General features: G+C 42.8%; 1 protein-coding gene across 3 annotated transcripts in view; it reads left to right on the top strand.

Annotated features, from left to right (window-relative positions):
• The window catches only part of EPHB6 (EPH receptor B6), a 72,512-nt gene that overhangs the window by 32,018 nt on the left and 23,311 nt on the right, over positions 1-17,183 (top strand). For all 3 annotated transcript variants that reach the window (XM_057368249.1, XM_057368250.1, XM_057368248.1), the window contains exons 4-6: positions 124-820; positions 12,879-13,034; positions 14,011-14,349. In XM_057368249.1, coding sequence (XP_057224232.1) covers positions 124-820; positions 12,879-13,034; positions 14,011-14,349 — 1,192 coding nt within the window. The remainder of the gene's footprint in view (positions 1-123; positions 821-12,878; positions 13,035-14,010; positions 14,350-17,183) is intronic.

Genomic DNA, 17,183 nt, shown 5'->3' with positions numbered 1-17,183 from the left:
TAGTCATGGGAAGGAGAAGGAAGGGGAAGAAGACAAAGACCTGTCCTGAATTTTTGGTGCAGTTGAACACTGARTCCTTCTTACTGTTTCTTTTTCCTTTTTTCTCCCCTATATCCATTGCAGTGGGATGAGGTAAGTGTCCTGGATGACAAGAAGCGCCTGATCCGAACCTTTCAAGTGTGCAACGTGGCTGAACCAGGTCAGAACAACTGGCTGCGCACTCACTTCATCGAGCGGCGCGGAGCCCACCGGGTGCACGTCCGCCTCCGTTTCTCAGTCAGGGACTGTGCCAGCATGCGCACCGTGGCCTCGTCCTGCAAGGAGACTTTCACTCTCTACTACCACCAGTCGGAGACTGACATAGCCTCTCAGGACATGCCAGAGTGGCGTGAGGGCCCCTGGACCAAAGTGGATACTATTGCGGCTGATGAGAGCTTTTCCCAGGTGGACAGCACTGGGAAGGTGGTCAAGATGAATGTCAAAGTACGGAGCTTTGGGCCACTCACCAAGCATGGCTTCTACCTGGCCTTCCAGGATTCGGGAGCCTGCATGTCCTTGGTAGCAGTCCAAGTCTTTTTCTACAAGTGCCCAGCTGTGGTGAAAGGATTTGCCTCCTTTCCTGAAACATTTGCTGGTGGGGAGAGGACCTCACTGGTGGAGTCCCCAGGGACGTGTGTACCCAATGCTGAAGAGACAAGCACCACAGGGTCCTCCAGTGTCCGGCTGCACTGCAATGGAGAAGGGGARTGGATGGTGGCCATTGGACGCTGCACCTGCAAGGCTGGCTACCAGCCTGTGGATGATGAACGAGCCTGCCAAGGTGAGAGAACTTCTTTCCCCTCCCACTTAGGCGGCCATTTTTCTGTTGGTTCTCTGCATCAGCAATATTTGTCACTAGCCAAAATTTCACAAATATGGGAGAGTAAATAATTTCTCGCAGAAATCACTTTATAGCAGCCTCATCTGACACATTTATCTCCCCTTGTCATAGTTTAGGAATAGTATTCTCCAATTTGGTTCTCCCGCTAAAACCACGCTGCTGCTTGTTCCCCCTCCGACTGGAAGCACAAAAGGCAAAGATCTTTGGTTAAGACAAGAACAGCTTACTGGAAACATCAATGAGATAATAAAATGAACAGTAACAGCAAACAATATTAATAACAAAAAGTGTAAGACAAAAGATTTAAAAGGAAGTCCGTGATAATAAGCGAATACTGATCAACTCTTTCCTGCCACGTTTTCTCCTGACAAAAAGGAATGCTCTTTTCCTCAGAGGCATGAGTGCCTTCCCCCCACCCCTGGCAATGATAAGACGTGGTGTAGAGTAACATCTGGTCCTGGTTACACCCCACAGACACTCTCAGTCAATGCAAAAAATTAACTTTGTCCTGGCTGAAACCAGGACACCACCACTAGCTGCTGAGGACATGGTTGGAAACTCCCCCCAGGCCTTGGTTCCATCTGCCACCAGAGACAGCCTCTCAGGCTACTCATACAGAACCAGCAGGAGCTGTCACTAGTCACATCTCCTGTAACTCCCCTTCTTTACCAAGAGGCAACATTGTTAGAAGATGCCACATGGAGGACAGCTGAGCCCATCACTAACACACTCTACTGTCCTTGTTTTTTCTGGCCCTCTTGCTGGTGCATAATAATAAAACACACAAGGGTGAAGTGGTAGCAGCCTGGTCATGGGACAGAGAAAAGGTGGCCGGGCTCTGTGAGCCTGTCCTGACCAGAATAAGCAGTCATAATGGTATCATCATTACCAGTAATGTACTCTCTGCCCCGGGGCCCATGGCATTTCTGTGAAATATTCATAGGAGGAAGCAGAATACATAACATATCACCCAGAAGTGGTGTTGGGCTAAAATCTGGCCAAGCCTGAACACCCGGTCTAATGTCATGACTGTGTTCCTATCTCAAGCTCAGGACACTCCATTACAGCAAATTGCTTATGTTGGTCATGTAATTAAGTGTACTATGTTCTTCTGGTGCTTCCTTTGTTTTAACATGCATCTACTCAAAATCTCTCAGCAGTGTAAAATGTTGCTGCCCTACACTTAGTACTCTAAAAATAAATGTAATGTGGAGCCCAGTTTTGACATCAGACAAAATTTTAAAGTTAAATTCATTCAAAAAAAGAGTTCAACTTGGACACTGAGCCCCAAGGTTAACACCAAGTGCAAATGCAACAAATCGCTGTCAATATGTTACTTTAAATTCCTGCTTCATGAAGTGATTTGGGTCATAAAAAATAGCTTTATTAAAATACAGGTCATTGTGCTGGAGACTTATAAAGCAATTAAAATTGGTAAGTGCTTTTCATTTGTTTAAACTTTGCGAATAATTAAATTCTGTGTGCCTTTTTATCCTGCTCCTTCTGAGAGAAATGTAACTACATTCTTTTAGTGCTGCTCTAGAGACAGTCACCTCTGATGTAGAGCAGCTCTGCGTGGCACTAAATTTGTTGGCTGTATCATTAAAATGACTAGTTCACAGTCTAAATAAACTGCCTGTCAATAATTTGATATCAGATAGTAATCTTAGAGTCAAGGAAAAAAAAAAAGAAATTAGGCTTGTTAAATAAAAATAAGAATTTTTTTTAGAAGTCTGTCWTCCATATTTTGTAGTATTCAGTGAAAGCTGATACTTCCGTGCAGCCTCATTGTCATAGAAGCTGGGGATAGATGAAAATGGTCAGTATYATAAGGAATAACTGAAATAATGACAGTCTATCAAGCCACAAAACTCACTTCCCATCATTTCCTTCCTGAGATTCCATAAGCAGCCTAGAGCAGCCAATGACAACCAGCTATTAATCATGATGTTAGAGGGTATTTTTTCTCCTCATGTTCCTTGTAAACTCCTTRGCTTGATCATCCTTCCTGGTCTCTTCTCCTGCCAACAACAAGTTGTTGTCCTGTCTGAATGGAGCTCGTGTAATTTGTCCYCTTACTTGGTGTTTCTTTGTGTGGAGGCCTCTCCAGCCCTTCTCCTCCATGGACATGTTCTCCCTTCCTAAGAACAGAAGTGCACCATGATATGGAGCTGCCACAGTGCTCTAGATGAAACACAGAACAAAAGCAATAGCCCAAGGKCAGATTCCTATTGGTGATAATGCAGAGAGGTGTTCTTAATACGACTCAAGAATCAACCAAGGATAAGAAGAAGCAAGTTTCCTTCTTACACTTTAGTAGAAGAGTGTGTGGGCATTGCCTTCCCCCTCACCATATGCAAGCCTGTGGAGTCCTTCCTGGACCAGCTGTTATCTCTTTATTTAGAACAACGAATCTGCCAAGAGCCATTCTGAGCAGATASCTAGAAAGCCCTTTTTTTCACCCTGCCCCCTATCATGAGTTMAGGTACTTTCTTTCCTTACTTTTATAAGAATGCCTGCTCTGTGTTACTATATGGCAAATTTCTCCAGCTGAATAGAAGAGTGGAACAACAACCTTTATTAAGCCCTTTAGGTGACCTGGGATRCAGTCTGCATGGGATTCTCTTTTGACTTTATCTCATGATGAAYGGTCARAAAGGAGAAKGGCAGTTTTCAGAGGAAAAAAGAGKGCTGGGACCTTAGCTCCTTTTCTTTCTGTAGATGTATACACAAAGGGTGGGTGCCTTGCTTTGCAAAAGTCATATAAGATTTAATGTACCAGGTGCTTTTGAAAATAATATTTAGAATTTATGACTGGGACATTTTAAAAAGTACTTCAAAAATGACAGTGTAGACAAAAAAAAAGAGAAGAGAAATGACTGCCTGATAAACTGCTAAGCTGACTTCCAAATAAAGGAGAACAGAGTTCAGGACAGAGCAGAGCTGATCAGCCATGTGTGTGGCATCTCTGTRCAAACATATTCAACCAGGGGCACAAAACACCAGCCAGAAAGTGGAGGAGGGAACAAATTTGGAATGGAAAGAGTTAAGCCAAACTTGGGAGAGGGAGGAGGAAAGGTGTTGGTTTAATGTTTGTTTTTGTTTTCTCATTATCCAAATCTATGTTAATCAGCAATAAATTAAATTTCCCCAAGCCAAGTCTGTTTTGCCTGTRATAGTAACTGGTAAACAAGCTCCCTGTCTTTATAACTTCTTTACCTCTGCYCACRAGCTTTCTCATCCAGTTTTCTCCCTATGTCTTGCTGAGGAGGGAGAGTGAGAGAGTATCTGGGTGGGCATTTGGGTGTTTTATCAAGATTAGCCATCCACATGGCTGCTTCTCCTCTCTTCTTTCCCTGGACATTTCTAAGAGTATTAAGCAAGCAAGAGGTCTGCCTGTCATCTGTAGTAGCTCTAAGGATTCCATAAAATTGCCCATGTCCTTTGGCTGTATGCAGTCCCTTTTGATTGCAGAAAGAATCACATCTGTATTACTGATAACTGTAGGAGTAGGCAACTGCACACACAGCTGTTGGAGGTCTCATTTGGGAAGAATATTCCATGATTATTTTTGTATTATTAAAATATACTCTTTCTCACCAGCCTGGATAAACCTTTTTCAGTGTGTGAGSCTAAGAGACTGTTAAGATTTATATTAAAGTAAAAGATTCAATAGTCTGCTAAAAATATGCACATACTACTAGCAAAGAAAAAGCACAATAAGCTCTTCTTAAATTTTAATCACTTAAAAGATGCTTCCTTTAAAACCACAGGATAATTTACGTTGCAGGGACTTGTGAAAGTCATCTGCTCCAACCCCATGCTCAAAGCAGGACCAAATTGGGTTAGGTCACTTAAGGCCTGTTCTGGTCTAGTTTTCATTATTCYTGAAGATGAAGATTACACAGTGTCCCTGGGCAACTGCTCCAATATTTGACAACACYCATGGTGAAATCACTTCTTCCTAAGTAGAAGAGTTTAGTAAGATGTAGTAAGAGGTTATTACAACCTGTGTCTGTTATCTCCTGTTCTGCCACCCAGTGCCTACACTTTCTTCACATCCTGCCCTTTAGGTGGCTGATGGCAGCTCTGAGCTTCCACCCCACAGCCTGCTCAGCTTCAAAATGAAAAAGCCAGGAGTGTCTTGGCCTCTCCCGGCTAAGAGCTTTAATTTTAAGGTAAACTCACAGTTGACAATAATGTTTGGTGCATTGACCTAGATTACCTTTTTTTTTTTTTTTCTTCCATATTGCTTCTTTCATCAGCTTCTGCAGCCTTCTTCTGCTACACGCACATATATTCTGATGCTTTTCAAGTAGTTTGCTGCTTTCTCTGGATCAAGTGTGTGCTCTCTACTTATATTCTGTCCTTATCCTGCCCAAATCTTTCCTCTTGTGTTTTTGCCTTTTTTTTCGTTCACACAACCTAATTCACTGGCAGTTCTCCCATATATAATTAGCYAGTAATTGCTTCAGCTCCACCTCTTTTACCTAAAAAATCCCTTACTCAACTGATCTCCTATCAACAGCTAGGCTGGAAAGAGTTCTTAGTCACTTCATTTATTTATCTCAGTTGATTTGATGCTCTTCTTTACAACTCAAAAGACATACTTTTCTCTCCTTTTGCTTCCCTCACTTTCCAAATRAATTTTCTCTTTCCCACCCAAACAGTTGTAGTAACTGTGAAACTCAGGATCAACCTAGATAGATCCAGAGTCACGGATCTACTGCATCACGGTGCCTTGCTTCTATCTCTGGCTGATCCCACTTTATTCAGAACACGATGCAAGATGCACAGTRACAGTCACTGTGGAACAGCCTGGCCCAGTGGGAATTTACTGTCACCATAAGCTACCCATAGACATATTTGGGGGRGAAGAGGAGGGGAAGAAAGCAGTGCTTTATCTAAAAAACACTRAAAGTTTTATTTTCTAGTATGTCTTCTGCATGCTAATTGTGCTATCTTTCTTGCATTTTRAGAAAAGTAATGTCTAAMYRTCTACATCATATTTCTACAGTGTTWTCGGTTGCTAACTCCTTTCCATCATCCTGCCCTCYAAGTGCCAAACTCCATCCCTTTTCTTACAGTTATTCTCATTTGAGGCCCTCTGTAGCTCTRCACATCCAGTTTTCCCTAGGCCTCAGAATCATCTGTGTCCATTCATCCTTCCCAGTTTGACTCCAGCACCAGCTTTGAAACTATTCATTTTCAGTACTCTCACATCGAGTATTTATTCTTACTGCCCCACAGTACACCTGGGAGCAGAGCTCCCATATAAGAAACACMTCATTTGTCCCAGTCAAGAAGAGAGCAGTTTTATGCTCTTCTAAATGTCTTCCCGTGTCCCAGTTCAGTTTCAAATAATATCTGAGTATAAAAAGTCCATGTCACCCATACCACATTCCCTAAAGTCACTGCTGGGTGTACCTAAAGCTCTGYTGCAGTTCCCAACTGCTTTTCTTGGTCCTTGTCTCCTTGCTGCATTTTGTTTGGTTCTTGGAATATTTTCTCTCTTCCCTCACTGTCTGATTGAGCTTTGAAATGCCTTTTTCTTAACCTCTTTGGCTCTTGGTGTGTCCTCYCTTCATTTTCATTTTCTTTACCCCTCTGCCCACTGCCACTCCACGTTTCCAGCACTTTTCTCTGCGGGTTTTACTATTTGTTATTGTTAGAAGTCTGTCAGAAGCTGCTCCTGTGGCCTCCCAGGTGGAACTTGTCTCCAGTGAGCACTCAGGCACACACAGGCAGCGCAGGGACGAGCGTTCTAGGGGAAGATGAGGAAAACTGGGTCAGTGTCTGAGATGAGCTGTGCCCAGCTGAACTGTTGTGGCATTCTGACACTGTGCCAAGATACGAAAAATGACTGAGACAAGCTGAGGGAAAAGCGCTTGCGCACTCCCAACTCTGCCTTCTCCTTTCATAGTAGCCTTGACTTGATGGGAAGTGGCAGCTTGCTCTGCCCCCTGAGGTGCTGGCTCTGCAACCCTCTGTCCTTGCATCGGCTATTGTGAATCAATCAGAGCTAGATCTGTGTTTTCTTGGAAAGTCCTGGTGCCCGGGGGCCGATGAGAGCACCGTCACCAGAGACAAGGCCCGTGGCCTAGCTGTGTGGGTGCTTTGTGTGAGGTTGTTGTGCGGGAACACGGCGGAGGTGTTTCAGGAGAAGTCGCCCTTGTCCAGGCTTTCTCTGGGCTGGCCCTGAAGTGGYAATGCCCACTGAAGGAAAGCACACTGGTCCTGTGACAGTGGGCCCGTGTTGTTATGGCTGTCTCCAGGGAGCGCAGCCATCTGCAGGCACTGGGGGACCACGGCAAGTGGCCCTGGTGCCATATCTGCAGTAGGGGGAAATGCAAGGTAAGATCATTCACCAGCAAATGAGAGATGGATTCTTTCTGTGTGTGCAAAGACAGCCCTAGGCTCACTGTAACTGCTTGAATAAAAGGAAGTGGCTTTTGCCTAGATTGCCAGGGAATTTTTTTCTCTTTCCTCCTGACTTGACCTGCGATATACTATTTATAGTGACTGGACTGAGGCAGTGCCAGGAAAAGCTCCATGTCCTGGGAACAATTATTGCTATCTGTGGGCCAGTCCTGAGTGCCGTGGGCTACATTACCTTAGGCAGTTTTGAAAAGGGATAAAGCTGTTCATGAATGTAAGCAGCTCCCTGACTAGAAGCAGAGGCAGGGCTTGGGTGGAAGCAGAAAGTGTGTGATAGCTGTAATGCCTGCCTTTGGGGCCATTCTTTAGCTTATTTTAGCTACAGGTCAGTTAGTGTCTTCTTTATTTATTCCAGCCATTTTTGCCAAAATTACAGATGCGGAATAGAAGCAATTCCAAATTTTAGGCCGTAGTGTGTTTTTTTCCRACTATATTTTCATTAGGAAGGTGAGAGAGATGTGAATCATGTTTAATCGCTGTAAATCAGCTTTGCTTGCAGTATCTTATATGATTTCATTTTGCTKTTTTTCTTCTGGAAATRGAAATACCCAGGGGCAGAATGAGAGTTTCAAAGCATGATTGTTTCTCTGTAKTTGCCATCCCTCCTGGAAATAACAGCGTGAGATTATAGGTTTATGTAGTAATTATTTTTTTTCACTAGACAATAAAAAATAATCACTGTGGAGAGATCTTTCCTCCTAAGTTGCTCAGTATTCCACTCCACAGTTCTTCAAGCGCGATTTCTGTAACGTGAGTGGAGCCAGGCAGGTGAAGCTCTTCCTCATTGCTTTTCTTCACACTTTTCTGTCTTGTTTAAAGTCTTTTCTCAGGCCCCTCCYTCAGAGGGAACCTGACAATCCTATTCTAATTTCACTTGTGAACATCTGAAATGAGATGTAGTCTAGTGTCARAAGCTTTCCATTCATTATTCCCTGTCCACCCACAATCACGGATGTGATGAATGATCTGGCAGTGAGGCAGCCAAGACCACAGGGTTCTATCCACACATTTTAATTGGCTTATGTTTAAGAAAAAAATACACAGAACAGCTGAACTTCGAAGAGATCTCTGGAGGGCACCTTAGCCCCTCCCTTCTCAAGCAGGGTCATCTCTAGCAAGTTGACCAGCACTAGTCCAGACTATTTTTTAATTTCTTCAAGGAGGGAGACTCTAAAACTCCTCTGGGTAACCTGCTTCGGTGCTCACCCTCATGGTAAAAAATTGTTTCCTCGTGTTCAGAGGGAACCTCCTGTGTTTCAGTTTGTGCCCTTCACCTCTGGGCCTGTCACTGAGAAATGCCAAAAAGAGCCTGGCTCTGTCCTCTTTGCACCCTCCCTTCAACTATTTTTGCATATTCATGAGATTGCTGGAAGCCTTCTCCTCTCCAGGCTGAGCAGTCCCATCTCCACCAGCCTCTCTCCTATGAGACGTACTCCATCCCCTTAACCATCATTATGGCCCTTTGCTGGGTTCTCTCCAGTATGTCAATGTCTCCAGGATTCTGGGGACCCAGAACTCAGCACAGGACTCCAAGTGTAGCCTCACCAAAGCTGAGTAGAAGGCAAAGATCATCTTCATGCCTGCAGAATTCCCCAGGACTTGGGGCTCTTAAAAGCCGGTCTTGCTGGWAAAGACTGATGTGAAGAAGGTCCTGTGTCACCAGGACCCCTGTGCCAYCCAGCAGTCAGCCCAYRTTTTCCCTCTTCCTTGAGCTGCTCCCGTACTTAGAGCAGCTTTTGCTGCTTTTGACCCTTCTTGCTTTTGACGTGCAGTGCCAGCTGTGATTCCAGGTAGGCTCTGGCTTTCCTAGCCATGTGTCTACGTGTTTGGACAATGCCTCTGTGTTCCTCTCAGTTTACCTGTCCATGCTTYCACCTTCCATAAACTTCCATTTTGTGCCTGAGATTAGCTAGCAGCTCCTTGTTCGAACATGCAGGCCTGTTGGCATTTTGTGCCTGGATTCCTGCTTGGAATTGGGATGGACTGCTTTTGCATCTGGAAGAGGTAATCCTTGCACATGAACTAGCTTTTTTGAGTCACTCTTYCCTCCAGGGTGTTATCCCATGGGACTCCTCCAGATCACCCAAGTGGTCACGTCTGCTCTCCCAGAGTTYGGCATTGTGATCTTGCTTCCTGCTCTGCTCACTGAGCTCAGGATCTTGAACTCCACCATGTTATGGTTGCTGCGACCAAGACCGCCTTCAGCCTTCACATCACCAGTGAGCCCGTCCTAGTTTGTGAGCCTGGGGTGCCTCCCCTCATTGCCTCTTCTATTGCTTGGGTCAGGATGTAGTTCCTGATGCGTTCCAGGAACATCCTGGAATCCTTATGCCCTGCTGTGTTCCTCCTCCAGTAGATGGTTGGGTGATTGTAGTCCCCCCTAAAGATCTGTCTCTGAATGGGAKGCTTATTCCAGCTGTCAGCTCTCAGCTCCATCCAGTTTTTCACAGGGAAGCATCTAAAGCCATCTGAGACACCCTGGTGTAGCCAAGACATCWGTCTAACTCTGGTCTAGCACACAGGACATACAAACATTTTACTGAAATTTGTTTTGTTGGTGGAACAGCTGCAGTGAAGTTTTATTTCTTCAGTTTACTTAGGTCTAGTGGAGTGTTTGTTAATGAGSCTGTGTGGCTGCTTCACTCTGCTTAAGTTAAAGGACAAAGGAATATTTGACCTGGAGATGTTGGAAAAGGGAGATATTTTTACATTAATTCTGGTACTTCGCTGTAAATGGCAACTGAAAARTCACTTCAGAAACAGCCAGGTTCTTTCTTAAATGTGGTTAGGCTTTTATTGGTTTTTTTTTTGGCTTTTTTTTGTGTTTGTGTGTGTGTGTCTGCTCCTCATATTTGAAGTTTTTCTCAGAAGCCTGCTACTTTAGTTGATGGAAGTATTCTTCTTGTTTAAACCTGTAATTTACTGTAAAGTCACCTATTCTCATGCTGTCATTACTCTTGAGCATAAATAAACARTTCTTCATTGAGTGACTTTTGCAGTTCTGGGATTGCATTCAAAAAGAGATGCTCCCTCAATGAGTSAGAGACCTCGTAGGTAGCAAGGAATCACCTAAGTGTGACAAAGCAAAAGACACTGGACATGGGACAGTGCTAGGGAAAACAGCAGTAACCTACCTTTGCATGTGGTTCAGGCATTTATTGTCAAGCACAGTGCGTAGACAGTGAAATTAGATTTTGTGAGGCTCAAGAAAGAAAACAAACAAGAATAGACAGGTGTGTTTGATCACTAGTGCTTGTTATGTATATGTGTTCCAAAGCATTGTCTGTATAGCACTGTGCTGTAATAGAACTGTGTGAAAATAAATGTTTGTTTATTTTAACATGAAGTGTTTATCTTAAAGTTAATTTTATTTACTAAATTCCTGACAAATACTTCATTCACAGCTTCRCTAGCTTTTCATATATTTGCAATTGGGCTAAAAGTGAATCTACCTGAATTCTTTTAGAACTGTCCTTGTAGGGTGATTGCAAAAATATGTTTTTGCACTGCTTGGGTGAAGTCTATATTCTCTACAGATTTCCTTTCAGCATCATATAGATGGCAGACATTACCATTACCTGCTCATTTTCATGATTTTGACAAGCAGCAAGGTCATTGTCCTACTTGATATGGTCTGCAATACTAAATGAAAGAAAAGGCCCATTCTACAGGGTCTGCCTTGACAAGTGGAATGAATGTGCCATCAGTTCTAAGCCTTGATAAAAGCTCAAGGAGTTTGATGCAAGAAAAAACAGATGAGATAAAATTGCTCTCAAGAAAATAAAGACATTCGTTTCAAGTTCAGCATTCTCAAATCCAAAATAAAGAAAGATCCCTGACATTTTGGTTAGATGACTGTGCAGCTTTGGATGAGAACTTCCCATTCATACTACTTGTAGTTTCAGTACAGGTGCACTTGCCAGGAAGTGTGAAAACCATATTCTACATCTGTGGCTGTTAAGASAGCCTTAAATTGAGTGAAAGGTGTATAATTTATAAAGTGGATAAAATCTACATACTTTTTTCATGGCCATACAAACATATGGGCATATCTCTCCATATGAGAATAATTTGATTTTCTGCTGGATAAAGGCCTGAAGGCAAAGGCAATTGCACTTTTCTTAGCATCACCCATCATGTGAAAAATTACAGCCTCTTCTTCCCCTTTCCTTTCCAAATGGCAATGTATCACATACTGAATGCTGTAATTTCTTGAGTGCTCCCCTGTCTAATAGCTCTCATTCAGAGTTATTGAAGTCCGCTTTATGGTCTGACCTGTTCCAGTTTCTACCACTCTTATGTCTTTACATGTGGAGGTTGCTCTGCATCCAACAAGAATTTTGACAGAGAAGATCAAGTATCATAAGACGCCTAAACCTGATGGGACTCCACAGATGTTGYGGGCTGTTATTTCTGGACTGCGCCTGTAACCACAAAGGGGATTGAACACATGTGATCCTAATTTCATATAACGCCTCTAYACAATATTCTTCTCTTACTTGCTTTGCTTCTTTTAGATAACTTTTTGCTGTCCACAATCCTTTGGAGTATTCTGCTTATGGTAACCACTAGAACAGTTCTGCTCTTGAGGGTGTCCCTTATGTCTTTTGACATCAGAAGCTTCTATCTGAACGTTTCCCTTTCCTTGTAAGTGCTCTTTATCGTGAATTTAACAAACAAGTGTGAGCTGCAAATGAACTTTCACCTGAGCTTGTTAGTCCATAAAATCTAGAAGAGCTATATCTATTTATGTAGAAAATCAACTTTAGAAAACGTATATAAAAATAGTAAAAGCTGTATCCTAGCACTTCAGTGTAAGATCCAAGCACCTCCTATTAGGCAATTCAGCACAGCATCTTTGCCAAACCTAGAAGGTGCCATACTCCCATATTGTTAATAAGTTATTTTTTAATTTTCTTTCCCTGTAGGATGGATTTCCATCCTTGTTTCAGCTTGTTGCATATACATGTTCCTATACATTTGCAGATTAAATTTGACTAATTAACATGCTTTTATCCATTCCTGGGASGTTTTCAGACCTACAGGAAAAAAATAACACTGCCAATCTTAAGTGTCTGCTTTTAGTTTTAATGCAAAATCAGCTATGGTAGTATATATTACTTCAAGCAATGAAACTGTTGTAGGCAGCATAAAAAATCCAATTTTGTGGCTGTGTTGGGTGGGGGAAAGGAGGTGTGGGTAACTGTATGACRTTTCAAGGCAGATCACTTGGCTGGGCTCTGGCTTCTCCAATTTAAAAGYTCTTTGAGTGAATAATGAGAAGACAATTATTTGAGGTGGCCAAAGCTGTCTCTGGACTGTTTTTCTTTCATCTGCCAGTGAATCAATTTAAGCACTTACATATAGAATAAAATAAATTGTTTTGAAATCACAGCTTGAAAAATATATGCTGCATAAAGAACCAAACTCAGTAGTAGCTCTCTGCAATAACTTCTCCCTGCAGTAGCAGCAGAAGTTGAATGTAAATAAGATTACAATGTTTCTCAAATCTAAATTAATTATTTTCCTGCTTTTGCCTCTCTTATTTTTCTCCWCTTAGCCTGTACCCCTGGTTCCTTTAAAGTATCTGTGGGAGATGACCCCTGCCATCCGTGCCCTGCCCACAGCCACGCTCCACTGCCAGGTTCCCAGGAATGTGTGTGTCAGAACCGGTACTATCGCTCTGCTTCGGACAATTCTGATGCTCCCTGCACTGGTAAGTGTTTGGAGGAAGTGTTTGAAAGCAAGAAGGGCAGTTAATGAGAGAGAATGTGCCCAAATGATTCTTGAGAAGAGGGGTTGCAATTCTCTTTGAAATAACCCAAAACTTCCTTTTGCTCCTGCACTTGATGATGGAGTAATGGTGAGAATGAGGATTCTTGCGTTTCATTACAGCCTTCAGAGGGAAATGTTCTGTAAATAATGTTTCCCTTGCCCCTCCCTGTTACTGAGCTCAGCTTCTCTGTCCCTCCCCTTTCTTGCTTTGTGTCTGTGCCCAGGTTTAACAGTGCAGTTCTGCTGCCCATTTCTACCTTTCTAAGCTTTTCACTTCTGAGCTTCGGTATCTTGTCCCATTCTCATCCCCATACCTTCTTCTGACCCTCTGCATTTTCCTTCTTCTCCTCACTGTCTCTGTGCCAGCAAGGGAAGYGTTGGATGCACAGAATGGGCAGGTTTTAAGCTGTCAGAGTTTATCCATAATGCCATTGAGGAGTCTGGCTGGCACCAGGARTAATTGCAGGCAAAACTGGTGTCCAGTTCCTGCAATAGATGGAACAAGCTAACTGAAGTCTGAGAGTTCAGAGCTATTAGGTGCCAAAGGAGAGAATTACATGTCTCAGTAGAGACTAATCTTTACTAAGCTTGTGTAAAGTTTAAAATTTCAAAGGATTGGGACTTCCCTAAACAATGGCTGTTCTTTTAGGGAAATGAAGAAGTCACACCCTTGAAACAAAAACATTTCTTTATAAATTTGTTTCTCTGTAATGTGCTAATACAGTTGTTTATGTCAGTGTGTGCTTAATGTAGCAAGGAGTATGTTTTTCTTAGCCTTGCTCAGAGAAACAACTAGAGAAGAATGGGGAGAAGAAGTAACTTGTTCTTCTATTATTTTCCCTTTGTTTTGCCTTCCCCCTTCCCCCGTCTCTCTCCCATTCTTCCGTGGGATTTTGATCTTTCATTCTGTTTTCTAGGCATCCCSTCTGCTCCTCGTGACCTCAGCTATGAAATTGTTGGCTCCAACGTGCTGCTGACCTGGCGCCTCCCGAAGGACCTGGGTGGCCGCAAGGACGTTTTCTTCAATGTGATCTGCAAGGTGTGCCCAGCGGGGTCCTCGGGGCCGTGCGTGCGCTGTGGGGACAGTGTGCAGTTCGAGCCGCGCCAGGTGGGGCTCACYGAGAGCCGCGTGCAAGTCTCCAACCTCCTGGCCCGTGTGCACTACACCTTCGAGATCCAGGCCGTCAACTTGGTGACTGAACTGAGTTCAGAAGCTCCCCACTTTGCCACCATCAATGTTAGCACCAGCCAGTCAGGTGAGGAGACCCCTGCTCTCAAGTCCCAAAACTTCTCCTTGTTGTTTGATTTGCTTGTTTCGTTTGAATCCTGGAGWTTTGTCCTTTCACTTGTGTGTTGTGCCCTATTTTATCTTGCCTTGCTAGTTTCACTTTTGCCTTTCTCTTTCTTGCCTTATTCCAATGGGCTTTCCATTCTTCCCTCTTGGCAGAAAAACTCAGGTTTAGCAGCTGATGTGATTGTTGGGGAAGAAGCTGCCCTGGAGAAGATTCCAATGGGACATGTAGTGCTAAGCATGTTGTTTCATTGTGCAAGAGAGAGATGCTGTTAGGGTTTAACAAGGGTTTTGTGAGCATCAGCTTGCCAGAGCAGCTCTTAGCAAGCATTTCTTTATTTCCTCTTCATCTTCTCTATCCCCTTCTCCATTTCATCCTTATTTTCCTGTTAATAAGAAACATTTTTTTTTGCTCTTTACATGGTAGAAATGATATAAATATTAAAATGTGTTGTGCAGTTATATTCAAAGATGTCGTGATCCTTGTAACTAGATACTAAACCGTGGGGATGACTAAACTAAGATACTAATCGGTTGTGTGGGCAGTCAGAGGAGTTCTATTTCCTGTAAATATCATTTACAAGGACTGGAGCTGGAGAGAGACACATACATACAGGCACAGAGTTCTGCTAAATGTCAGCATTAAGAGACTGGGCATATGTTGTTCTTCATGAGCGTGTATAAGCTAATATGGAGAGGAATTATACACAGCTTGTTTAAGAGGATATAATGAGGAGTAATGTGATGAAGAGGAGAAAGAGGGGGAACATTTTGAACTGAGTGACAGAAAATGTCTGCAAACATTTAGAGTTGTGTAAATGTTAAACTGAAACAAATCCCGTATGATATTCCAGAGTGTAATGTGGAAAGCCCTGCAAAACAAGGGTTTGGTAAAGCTCCAGAGAAGCTCTGTGGAACCAGATGTGGCATCATGGTCTTGGTTAAATCACATCTTATCATTTCTGCTCCTATTAYATGGAAAGAAAGGGAATATGTATGTACCCCCGGCTAATTTTCTGTTGTTAGCACATGCCAGGGGGTTGATCTGCTTGTTCCCTTTGAAATGTTACCTGAGAGACACAGAGCAGCAGAGCATCTACAGGATCCCTGGTTCCCTTAAGAGGCTGGCTGCAAGTGGGTGATCAGTTTTTGTTTACAGTAAAATGGAGCTGGGTAATTTTTATGGTAATTCCAGGTGGTCCCTTTGGCTTCTCCTGGAGAAAGGTGAGTGTTCTATTAACATCCTACAGAATTCTCTTTCTTCATGCTTCTCATCTCAACTTTATCTATATCAGAGATAACTTAATTGAGAGCTGCTTCCTCCTCCTTCCCAGAATCAACAAATCTACCCTCTTTTGCTGTTTCTGTTTGATTTTTCTGACCACYCTTGCTCTTCCAGGTTTCTCTTGGTGTCTCTGGGTGTCCTGAGTATGTTGGGTGCCACTGTCTAAAGTGCCTCTCCTGTGCAGTAAAGGAGTTTCAGGGGAGACCAACTTTTCAAACACCAGTGGCTTCTTTTTGTGTTTGATTGCAGTTTTTCTTTCCTTGCTTTTCCTTGGGATTGCTAGGAGTAAGCTTGAGATGAGCTGCCCTTGATTTGTACTGACAGCTCACACTAACAAGGCCGTGCTTCCTCCATCACGTGGCCTGTCTCATCCACACCCCCTCCTTTTGATCCCTTCAGCAGCTTTTCATTTTAGCATTGCTTGTTGATCTGTTGTTTCAACAATTATTATTATAATTTCTGTTATTATGTAAGCAGAGATCGAAATTTCATGATTTTGCATGCTGAGAGAGACAAAGAGGGTACAGGAAAGCATGGAGGGTACCAAAAAAAAAAAGCAAACTGGAGAAAAAGGCACTTTCAGAATAAAGGGCTGTAGCAAAATTTTTCTCTCAATCAGTTAAAGATGACCAAAAGAAGACCCTCCAGTCCTGGCAGTTTCTGAAGATTCTTCTTATTCCTACATCAGTCAGAGTTCTCCCTCTTCTTCCAATTGCTGGTCAAAAAAGTATTCTTGCCCCTTCATTAGAGGTATCTTGGAAATATTCTGTGTGGAAACAGTCCTATTTTTTCTTTTTCCCATGATACACTCTACATCCTTGTCTCCAAAACACTGTTCCTCTAAGAGTTTGCTAACCCCTCACAGTCTTTTGGCCCTTCTTCAGAGCATGACAGGATCCTTTGGTTGCACAATCACATTTTTTTGTGGCAGACTGATTATGATGTTCCTACTCTTCAATGACCATGTGCCTGAAATCAGAATAAGAAAGGCTGACACTGGAAAATGTTCTTTACTCTAATAAGACTTAACCTGAAGGATGAGACCTGTTTGGGTAGCAACAATAAAACATGTTTGGATAGTAATAGTGTGAAATGCAAATATGATATGCTAATCACCAGAAGAGCTGTACAGGGATGAGACAAGAGAAGAGAACTGCATTCAGCTCAGGTTTGAAGTGCTGAGARTGAATACCCAAAGAAGTATCAGGATGTATGCAGAGATGCTGGAAAGCTGTTCCAGATAGCAGGAACCACATGATGACAGGCAATTATGTAATTCTAATGAAGTTACACTTCTTCACAGGTGCCAACCTGACACACAAAAATGCAAAGAACTTGAACTCCTACCATATTATTWAAAAAAAAAAAWGACTAAAATTTTATTCATTTTTGTAACATGCTCAAGTGTACTTATCAGGGTAATCAAGTGTCTCTGCTCATGTTTCAGGACAGAAGTCAGATTTTCATTTAAGGGACTGTGAAGAAACTCTCTCTGCACAGCTGTAACTACCTGT

Source organism: Malurus melanocephalus, unplaced genomic scaffold (assembly GCF_030028575.1).
Source record: "Malurus melanocephalus ecotype Western Australia unplaced genomic scaffold, MMel_1.1 scaffold_89, whole genome shotgun sequence".
NCBI lineage: Eukaryota > Metazoa > Chordata > Aves > Passeriformes > Maluridae > Malurus > Malurus melanocephalus.
This window is presented reverse-complemented; position numbering and strand designations above follow the sequence as displayed.